The 11,314-nt window shown below is 33.6% G+C and overlaps 1 protein-coding gene across 2 annotated transcripts; it reads left to right on the top strand.

Annotated features, from left to right (window-relative positions):
- Nucleotides 1–799: 799 nt before the first annotated feature.
- Nucleotides 800–9,899, top strand: LOC122607238 (ubiquitin carboxyl-terminal hydrolase 24). 2 transcript variants are annotated; one of them, XM_043780176.1, is made up of 7 exons: nt 800–1,146; nt 2,701–3,324; nt 4,294–4,481; nt 4,636–4,892; nt 6,001–6,146; nt 8,055–8,231; nt 9,409–9,899. In XM_043780176.1, the coding sequence occupies exons 1-7, from the start codon at nt 1,132–1,134 to the stop codon at nt 9,595–9,597; spliced, it is 1,596 nt and encodes a 531-aa protein (XP_043636111.1). In that variant the 5' UTR covers nt 800–1,131; the 3' UTR covers nt 9,598–9,899. The 2 variants fall into 2 exon arrangements, with proteins under 2 accessions (XP_043636111.1, XP_043636118.1); XM_043780183.1 differs by lacking the exon at nt 800–1,146 and adding an exon at nt 2,195–2,349.
- The last annotated feature ends 1,415 nt before the right edge of the window (nt 9,900–11,314 follow it).

Here is an 11,314-nt window from a genome sequence, read left to right as displayed (position 1 = left end):
GGGGCAACCAATATTTTAGCGGGACCAAATTATACTCTATAAGAGCATAGGGTATGAAAGGAGAACGCCGATCCCGAACATCTACATGGCAATCGGCGTCGAGCTCTCTTCCATCCCTCCCCCATCCGGCGCTGAACTCATCATTAAGATTCTTCAAAATCATGCCGATGTCCGGCGTTATTGGTTCTCTTGTTTTTAGTGGCATCAGTTTTTTTTTTTCTTTTTTCTTTCTTGTTTTCTTTATATACATAAAACTATAAAAAGTTATTTATATAGTACTGTAATATATAGATATTACTTGAAATAGTTTATTTCTTTCTCGTCCTCGTTGAAGATTGCCAAAAAAATTCGTCACCTGAAATAACTCAGTAGGAGGTTCGCAATTAATGTCTATTGTTGTTGTCGGCTCCGTTGCCTATAGTCTTTCCAGTAAAACTGTGAAAACTGACATGGTACTGAAGTGACTTATCATACTTGATGCTCTAAAGAATGATAATAAAATTACCAAATTGGTTCTATTCCACCTAATTTCCAATATTCCCAAACAAAAACCATTACTATAAAATTATAATCCGAAAAAGGTAAACCAATTTTCTATATAGTGTTTCCCTCAAACCGGATCCAACTAACCAAATTTATATAAAATCAAATATCAAATGGATTAAAAAGGTTTTAAAAAAATATATAGCTTTTTTGTTACATAAAAAAAAAAATCTATCTATTTTATTTGAGAAAAATATACTAGTAGTAAGATTTATAAACCCTGATCACTAAGAAATTTCCTTTGGTCCATCACTTGCTCACTCAACCCCAACTAGTTTTGTCCCCCCTCCGATCGCCAACAAGAAGAAAAAAGAAAAGGAAAAAAAGGCCATATAGACAAAAACCCTAATTCTCCATCCATCCATCCATCCTTCATCATCACATAAAAACATCACACTCACATACACACAATTATACATACAAACTCACACACACATATATATTTCTATTACCAACTAAAACTTTACATTCATATGTTTTCCACTGCTGTTCTGCTTCTTCATCATCATCCATCCACTGTACGGCACTCCTCTGTTACACGTCACCATCATGTTCTTCACTTGCTCAGCTTCTTTTTGAGCTCATAAGATGACTGATCGCAACGTAATTCCCCATCTTTTCCTCCTTTCTTTCTATGTTTATATATGTTTAGTTTCTGCTTATTTATATGATGCTCAGTTAATGTTTAGCTTAGGTTTAACTTTTTTTTTTTTTTTTTTGATTATTGTTTTTGAGTTATTAGATTAGATTATTATATTTAGGTTTAGTTTGTACATTAATTTATAAACTGTTACTTAATCATAAGGTTTACTTAGCACAAAGAAGTGAAGCTAAAATGGTAGGTTTTGACTGTGAAACTTTAATCTCCTGTGATAGTTATGAATATGTATGTAATCAGTAGGTTTAAATTCTCAAGATTCCGTCAAAAAGACCGGTTTGCACAAATAAGTAGTAACGTGTTGACATGTAGTAAAATTTTAGGTTATATTACTGTCTCTATTGATATATGAATCTGCTGAATGATGGACACATCGTCTGTTTTAGGTGAATGTTAACTTTTCTTTTTTTTTTTTTTTATATAATTCCTGGTTTTATTCAATAAAATGTCTACCGTGCACAAAGATGCGATTGTTAACTTTTCTTTTTAGAGGATGTGACAGTCTTCTATGTATAGTTAAAAGGGATGCACTTTGGTTGGTGTGATAGTCTTTTCAAAGTTTATATTCTGGAAAATGAACTACAACTTGATATTTGGTACCAATTGTGGTGATTTTCTCCATATAATTGATCTTAACTTAAACACTAATATGTTTCTATTAGTCGTGCACTGATGTTTGGTATAAAGTTTTTGAAGTTATTTACACACTTTATGCCGAGTAGTTTTGTCACTCCTGACGTTGGAAACTAGCATAACTGAAACAATTGTCAATAACTTCTGTATTTGCAGGACAAATATCCTAAATTGGACTAAATATAAATATTTTTATGCTTATTTACCTTTCTGAAAATAGATCGTCATTTGTCTTTCACTCTACTGCTCTTTGCCTTGTGTTCTCAATTATTTTTGATTGTAACTTCAATTGTTTTTGACAAGCTGGAAATCTGGCTCGGGTGTTATTTTCTTTATCTGATCAAATAACAAAATCGAGAAGTTACCGAAAAGTATTATACGGCATTATTGTCTTAATGCTTTTAGAAGTTACAGAAGGACACACGAGTCACAACTCCTTGCCGCTAGACCACTTGGTGATGGCTATGAGTTTACCAGTGCAGTGTGCACTAACTGATTTTTACGGATAAACGAGGGTATAACTCTATCTATTAGGGCGATTAGTATATATTTTAGTATGTCACCCTAATCGCTTGATTCTACTTCTTGCTGTGCTTGGTGCTTGAAAAAAGTCTATATATAACAAACAAGTTAGTGTTAATGTAATAGATGTCTAAACATCATTACTTTTAAGCATTTTATCACTCTCTTTCTGCGGCTAAGATTGGCATCTGTTCTTAGAATGTCAAGGATGATTTTTGAACTTCTTAACAGTTGTTTTAAAAAGTTTCACTTTTCACTTTTACTTATAGAACTATCTTTTTTTTTTTAATTAGTACATTTTAACTTATTATCTATTATGTATATTTCTTATTCATCACTGTTAGGTGTTTGTGTTTGGATCATTTACGGAGGACGAGGTCAAATCTCTGCAGAGTTGCCCAAAAGAAAATGATGTACAGTTTATGTTTGGTTCTTTGGATGCTGCAACTCTGAGATCTGTGAGTATCGTCAACAACAGACCAAGTGAGAAAGAAACCGCCAACAAGCACCAACCATCAAATCTGATTAAGAAAAAGAACATTGGTGAAATTGTTCGTACTACAGCAAAAGCGTCACAAAATCTTGTCTCAGCTGTACATAAAAATGGAGATATCCATGATCCAAGTTCTCTTTCCTTTAGCAATGGTATAAAAGTACCTAAACAAAAGGATGCAGAACTACCTGTGTCATTTGTACCTGAAAGTGCTGGTGACACAGAAGCTGTGGCTTCACCATCATCAAATCAAGAACAGGTAATCGGGTCATTTGAAGCTCTGGAAATAAATGATACCAAAAAGAATATTTTGGCTCCATCAAATGGGCTGCATACAACTGCAACTGAGTTACTTCCTCGAGGTTTGATCAACTCAGGAAATCTGTGCTTTTTGAATGCAACTCTTCAGGCACTACTGGCTTGTTCACCTTTTGTAAATCTCTTGCAGAAGCTAAGAATGCACAACATACCTAAGGTACACTACAGTTTTATATGTTTTTTTGAATTGAGCTGCAAACGAGCTCAAGCTTCTTGATCACCAATTTGAAATCTCGACAAGCCCTCATCATTGAGACTTGAAATTCCTATGAGAGCTTGAATTTCTTGAACTTATCCATTAGTAATGAATCTTATCTTAGCAAGCTTGATTGGAGCTCAATTTAAGAACTAGATATGGATATACTTGTAAGATCTCAAGTCAAATACTGGCATAAATAAATTGGCTAAAGCTCGTCCTCTTTACAGTTCCCTAAGTTTATATATATAGACAATATGTGTGTGTATATATAGGGTAGGGTTAATGTGAGAACCAAAACATGGGAGAGAACCGTGAGAACCACTAGTTTCCCTCCCTCTTTCTCCTTTTTGGTGTAGTTTTTTTATTTTTATAATTTTTATTATTTAATTTTTTTTATTCTTCTATTTTCTTTTAAGAAAAACCCATTCTAAAAAAATAAAATATTTTTTTCTTTTTGTAAAAATCATATTGGTTGCGTGTTGAAAATGTATGGATACGGTACGGGCGTTGCCCTTATCCGTTCTAAAGGACCGGACGCATATGGGAATGGTATGGATTTGATGGGCGGTGATCCAAGAGATGGTAGCAGTTGGATATGGTACGAGCGTAGCCCTTAACTCTAAGGGCTAAGCCCTTAGAGATGATTTTTTAGTGGTTCTCACCTTTCTCACCATTATTTTGGCTCTCACTTGATCACTTCACTATATATACAGTATACTATATATGTGTGTGTGTGGGTGGGTGGGTTAATGCTTAGATATTACAATAGATCTCAAAAAGCTTGTTAAGAATTCAGGTTGAGTAACTCAGCAAAAGTATAATTCGTTTGCATCCCTACTCTTTTATATGATGCGATGGTGAATTGGCGATTTTTGCGTTTGCTGCACTATGGAACTTGTTCTCATTATTTTTTTTACCCTGTTTCAGGTTGGGTACCCAACTTTACATGCTTTTGTTGAGTTTATATCTAGCTTTGACATGCCATCTAATCTGCACTCAAAGAAAAAAGATAATATTCTATTGGAAAGCAGGGAAGCTTTGCGACCTGTCATGTTTGAACCTGTTTTAAACAAATTTTCCCCAGATATGCCAAACAGCTTCTCAGGGAGACCAAGGTGTGTGTGTGTGTGTGTGTGTGTGTGTGTGTTCCAGTGTTGCTGATGTTTGGATAGTTTCCATCATCTGTATTAACTAACTCATGTGTACTTTATGTTGGTGAGCAAGTTTTCTCTATGTTTCTTTTTGGTATTGACTTGGAAGTTTTTTCAGGCAAGAAGATGCTCAAGAGTTTCTAAGTTTTGTTATGCATCAAATGCATGATGAATTGCTAAAATTTGAAGGAGCAAATTCCAATGTTAATGGGGGCAAAGTTTCACTGGTTTCATCGGTGAGTGATGAAGATGGTGATGGTTGGGAGACAGTTGGTCCGAAAAACAAAACTGCAATTACTAGAACACAAAGTTTTGTTCCATCTAAGCTAAGCGAGATTTTTGGGGGCCAACTGAGCAGTGTTGTGAAGGCAAGAGGTAAGATGTTTGAGGTATCTTTTGATTTTTTTACATTTGTTGTCATGAAACTGGCTAAAGGTAATCCTTTTGTTTTCCAATGCTCGTGTGTGTGTGTTTTCATATGTATATGTGTATTTCATTGCTTAATTCTTTTTTGTATCACCTACCAACAGCTGCAGTCTATTTTATTTGAGCTCAAACATCATACTAAGTTTGACATGTTAAATATATATGTACATAGCCAACTGGGTTTGTATTCCTTTAATTAATGAAATAAGCTACAAGTGTGAGTCAAGGACGTGTTTCCTAATGGCATTTTCAATGGATCCATTAAATACTATATCAAATTTGGTGTAAAAAAGTATCTTTGAAGAATATAGTTGCACCAAATATGATTTATCCAATGTTTGCACCAAACTTTCACACCAAATATAATTTCGAGTAAACTGTATTTACTTGATAGTTCATTGTAAGAGTTTGATTTCCAATTACAAGGCTCATATCATTGACCAGACACCTTTATTGTCATGGCTTACCCTTTATTTTATCAAGAATTGTGTACTCAATAAAATAGCTAAGTCAGGTGTTTGATATCCTTGAATCAAGATTTGAGTATGCTCAGTTTGCTGTACCTGGTGTCTCATGAACTGCTTTGATTGACTAGTCATCCCAAGTATGCATGTATGATGAGTCAAAGTGGGTTGAAAGATGTTGCCTGTTTTTTTTATTTATCTGTAATTGGGTTCGAATATGAATATAACCATATTGTAAGTCAAAGTTGAGTTTATGGGTGAGCTCGAGCTACTATGTGTAAATTACAACCCTAATTGATGAAATTTTGTTTAACAAGTGAAGAATAAACATATTTGCAACTTTCTTTTTTTGAATATACGGGGAAGAGGAGTGTCTTTTAAATGCAATTGTAGGAGTACAAAATCATTGTTATCTCTGTATTGCACGGGTCTCTCTCATGTTGATTCATTAGAATATACTCTTATTTTAGAACCTTAACTTTGGAAGTATTTTGGTTTTTTAAACTTCAAAGGCTAACTTTGGTTCTTGCAATATAACCTCTTATTTTATTTTATTTTGACCAGCTGAATAACGTATTATGTATTATAAACAGGGAACAAACCCTCCAATACTATACAACCATTTCTTCTGCTCCACCTTAATATATGTCCAGATCCTGTCCACACAATAGAGGATGCACTTCATCTTTTTTCTGCACCAGAGACCCTTGAAGGATATCGTGCATCATCTGCTGGAAAGGTACCATTACTAGCTCATGTTTAATATTCAATGTTGATGCATTCCTTCACACTTGCATCACTTTCCAAACATATTTTTGTTATTATCATTTTGGTCAGTTTGCATACCATATGTGCTATACTCTAAAAGAAGTTAGCATTTTACTAGTTGAAATGTCACCGATACTTACTAGATGAAAGTTGATTTTGTTAGCATCAACAAAAGAGTAGCACTAGATAATGATGGTTTATATTTGAGTTTATTTGGTTTATGCCTTCCCAAATTAGTGCCAGGTCATAAGAGATGGTCTAATCTTTTCAGGGTAAGGAGTAATAAATAGTATGGTCTCAAAGATGCAGTTAAGTTTTACACTTTGAGAATCTTCTATTGATTTTGATGAATTGTTAGTTATGCCTGCATTTTATCAGTTCACCTATTTTCTACATTTATACTTGTTAGACCATGCTGCTGTGTTACTTTTTACATACTTTATAATTTTAGTTTTGTGTCCCAGGATTATTTGCGTTCCTATTCATCGTCATTCCTGGTGTGCGAATCTTACATAATTCTGTCTTCAAGAATTTCTTTTTGTGGTAGAGACACAAATAGTCCTGTTGTTATTAAGAGCTACATTATTAACATGACGAGTGACCTGAATGATGGCAGCTTTAGTTTTCGGTATTTTTCTTAGGGTGATTGTAGATCCTATAGACAAATTGACTAGATAATTTATTGGGAAGTGCTAAGCTCAACTCTGACATACACGTTTCTAATTAAACCCTAATTGGCTAATCATTTAATTGTATTGAAGCTAAATACACCAATAAGTAGTTAAAAATCTTAAAGCATTTACTGAGAGTGTGCTTGAAGACAGAAGTGTTACCCTTGCTACTTCAGCATAGTGTCATATACCAACCTTTTAGCCATCAAAGTTTCTAGCTTTTTGCTAAGCAAACACACATTTGCTTTTCAAAAGTTGCTTATAAGCAGGCTTGCAAATGTTATCTATAAACCCTTATAAAGAGAATAAGGTTTAAGACTTTAAGCATTTTTTACAATATCCCTAAATTACCCCTAACCCTAAAATAAGTAACACACACGTTCACTTCACACCACTTCTTTGTCTCCCCTCCTTTCATACTATCACTTTCCAGTGTGACAGTGTCCATCATCACCGACACCCCGACCATCGCCTTCTGTATCCATCATCACCACACTTAACTATCGTTTTTTAAATGGTACCGCTGCAACGCGCGGACACCCATCTAGTTATTTCTTAAAGGAATAATTATTTGGCATTTGTTTTCTTGCAAGAACTAAGCTAGGGAATTTAAAGTAGAAGGTCAGTGAATGTTCTCATGGTAGAGAAACTAAATGTTCATGCTATTTGTTATTTTAATTACCCATGCTTCTTTATTAAGCTGTTTAGTTACATATATACAAATGAATGAGCTTACTGCCGAATCAATAACTGAATGCTACTAGTGACAATTCCTGGACTTACACAACTTATAATGGACGAATTTGTGTTGGCGTGATTGTAAAACATTACCCAACGTAATTGTTAGTAGTGGTGATCATATCAACAGGACATAATGGAACCTGATTGTTCCTGAATAATCTATGCCAATATTTTTCAGTTTTGAAGCTGGTTGTGTCCCAAAGCAAACTCTAAGCCGATCGCAAACTTGAGGTTATAGTTTGAAATTTATAAACCTATAAAAAATATGTGGTTTGAAATTCAGATAATAAATTTTACAAGATTCTTTAAACTCTAGAATTGGGACTGGAACGTATATAACCTGTCACCGTTGGTAAGACACTTGAGTATTGCGAGTCCAGAGACATTTTGGCACACTCCTAATTCTTAACATGGTCTTTATTGTTGCCAATCTTAATTTAAATGAAATGTGTTCATCTTATTATTAGGCTGAGTTGGTAAGTGCGAGTAAATCTGTGAAGATACTAGAGCTTCCGGAGATCATAATATTGCACTTGATGCGGTTCAGCTATGGTAGCCAAGGGAGCACCAAGATCTTGAAACCTGTCTACTTTCCACTTGAGCTGATTCTTCATCGTGAACTGCTTTTTCAGCCGACAACAGAGGTATCATGATCTTTGTTCATTTTATTAATTCTTTTCTTTAATTTGGTAAATCTAGCATTATTATTTGCATCACTTTTAATGATAAACTTATCATTCTTCCATATTTATTAGAGGTTGTGTGATCCATTTACTTATAAATGGATTGAATGGGTTGTGTTTATCTCAAATGGGCCAACTCATATAATTTTACCAAAAAACGAAATGGGTCAACAATTTGGAAGTCAGCCTACACCCGTCTTTTGTATGCATACAACCTTTAAAAATGATCGTCTCTAATAATTATGAGAGGGGGTGCGACCCATTTACTTTTGAATGGATACAAGTTTATGCGGGTCAAATGACATGTTTCAGTCAGATTTTGGTACCAAACTACCTGACCCACCCGTGTTGAGAGCTGTCAGATACAAGTAAAAGAGATTACAAAACATTCTGACAAAATAATAGGACACCCAAATTAGAGAGAATTTTTTATTTATGAACAGCAAGATTTGTATTAAGAAGAAACAGGCCGGTCAAAAAGAGCTCAACCGAGACCACAAGCAAAATTACATATAAAGAAGAGGAAGTAAGAGAAATTTTTTTAATGTAGTTGGTCACCCCATGTCCTCATATGCCACATCATCCCACATCATCTTGCAAAAGTTTTTTGTAATTTCTTTGCAAGTGTTGCGACTATTAGTAACTTATGTCGCTAATATAAGTTGTCTAATGTCTAATTAGTAGTCCAGTTTGTGGCATGACTTGGTAAACGTGTTGCAACTATTAGTAACGGATTGTAAATACCTGTCAATATAAATCTAGAAGTAGTGAATTGTATGTCAGAAATCAATGCTTGGCCACAAGGGGAAAATCGTATTTTCTTTTCCGGTATGCTGAAGTTGCCGCATAATTTTCATTGGTTCTGGGCAAGAGTGGTCAGGTGGGTCGATCCGAAACAGTTTTATCCCGAAACAATAACCTTTTTCATAACATCTGTCCTAAAACATTAAATTTTGTAAACAATTTGTCCGATATGATCGCAAAATTGTCAGCATTTCAGTAAAATCTACTTTTCTAAATACAAAATGTCACATTTTATGTCAGTAAAACCTATGTTGAGGTCTTATGCATTAGAATATTCATTTTTGAGTGTTGATGCGGAACTGTCTTAGTTTCTTACATCAATATTCGTATTCAGGGTCGTAAGTATGAGCTTGTAGCAACAATAACTCATCACGGGAGGGAGCCTTCAAAGGGTCATTACACTGCTGATGTCTTGCATCCTAGCGGCAAGTGGCTACGGTATGACGATGCTTCAGTTGTCGGTATTTCCACCAACAAAGTGCTTCATGACCAAGCTTACGTTCTCTTTTACAAGCAGCAGTAGGTCTACGAGTATTTACAGGTTTTATCGTCTCATTTTTCGTTCTACAAGTGTACCATGTCCTATTTCACCTTAGAAAGTTAATGGTAGTCTGTCGATTTTTATTTGATATGGTAACTTAAAATACCCGGGGCTTCTTTTTGGGAAAATCATTGTGTAAGTGTCTCATAGGAACAATTTATCTGGAAAGGCAAAGAGTTTAGTGGTGTTATGTGATCTCCATTTGTAGGGGTTATAACTGGATGAATAACATTATTGTGTTATTTTATTTTATGCCAGAAATATTTCTTCAATTTTATAGCTAATATGGACACTGTCCGCATTTATAAATACGAAAGTTTTAGTGGTAAGTTTTGGTTAATTGATGTTGGGAAGTTAGTATGCCCATTTGTGTTCTCTTCGTTTATGTGATACATTGAATACCCTGCTAACATCATCTCTAACCATACATTAAAAGTAGAAATTCTAATTTATTTCCCTCCAAACTTAATTTTGCCCGATTGCGATTTTAAGTGTAGGGAAATTGTCGTTGGAGTGGGAAGTTAAAATTATAATAACGAAATTAAATCATGTGTTGTTCCACGTAAAAGTCTGTTTGATAATGTGGCTTACTTGCTAATCAAAAAGAGGTTCAGATAAAACTAATCGTTGATTTTGATTGATGTTGTTAAACATTTAAATAATTGATAATTATTTATATATTACTTTTATGAATTTGTAATGTATTATTGTATTAAAATGAAATTAGGGTGTTCTCAGTAAGTCAACTTATATTGATATATACGAAATTGGTTAGATGATTATATTATGTTATAAGCTTTTAGACTTGTTTTAGATAGGGGAGATTAAGAGGTGGTAATGTGGTATTGGTATCATTATACTCGTATATGATAGATTTATCACAAAGTATATGTGTTACCAGTTGCTATGGGGAACAAAGGACAAAATACAACCGATTCCTCCATTTAAGTGGTTCTAGCTTCTCCTTACAAATTAATGATATACGATTATGGTATATCTCATGAAAAAATGATACCAATATCATTTCTCTTTACATTTACTTATTCGTATTTTTAAATATCTGTCTCTTGTTGTATATAATATATATAATAAATAATTATGTCAGAAAGTAAAGTATTTGGAATTGGAAGCCCACCTATGTTAAACATATTTTGATTCCAGATTGTCAGTCAAAACTATATTAGAATGATGATGTCGAACTAATCACATTTTATTGTACATATTATAATTAGTGTTTAGGCCCGTCCAGTGGACGGGTAATCTCAAAATATATTAATCAAAACTAATTAAATTAGAATTCAAATATATTAAATAGATATACCGAAATCAACTTGAAAATTTGCTAGCTGAAGCTTACCAATAAAACCGAAAAGTATAAATTAATTATTTTTAAATTGGGTGAAATTGTAAATTGGTGATGGAAAACCAAAAAGTGTAAATTAATTATTTTTAAGTGTAAATTGGTGATGGAAAACCAAAAAATATAATTAATTATTTTTAAATTGGGTTAAAGTGTAAATTGGTGATAGAAAAATCAAAAAGTGTAAGTTAATTATTTTTAAATTGGGTTAAAGTGTAAATTGGTAATGGTAAACCAAAAAATGTAAATTAATTGTTTTAGATTGGGGTTAAAGTATAAATTGGTGATGAAAAACCAAAAAGTGTAAATTAATTTAGATTAATATTAAAAAATTAGAGA

Source organism: Erigeron canadensis, chromosome 1 (genome assembly GCF_010389155.1).
Source record: "Erigeron canadensis isolate Cc75 chromosome 1, C_canadensis_v1, whole genome shotgun sequence".
In the NCBI taxonomy this organism is placed as follows: Eukaryota; Viridiplantae; Streptophyta; class Magnoliopsida; order Asterales; family Asteraceae; genus Erigeron; species Erigeron canadensis.
Note: the sequence above shows the minus strand (reverse complement) of the source record. Positions and strands in the feature narration are given on the sequence as shown.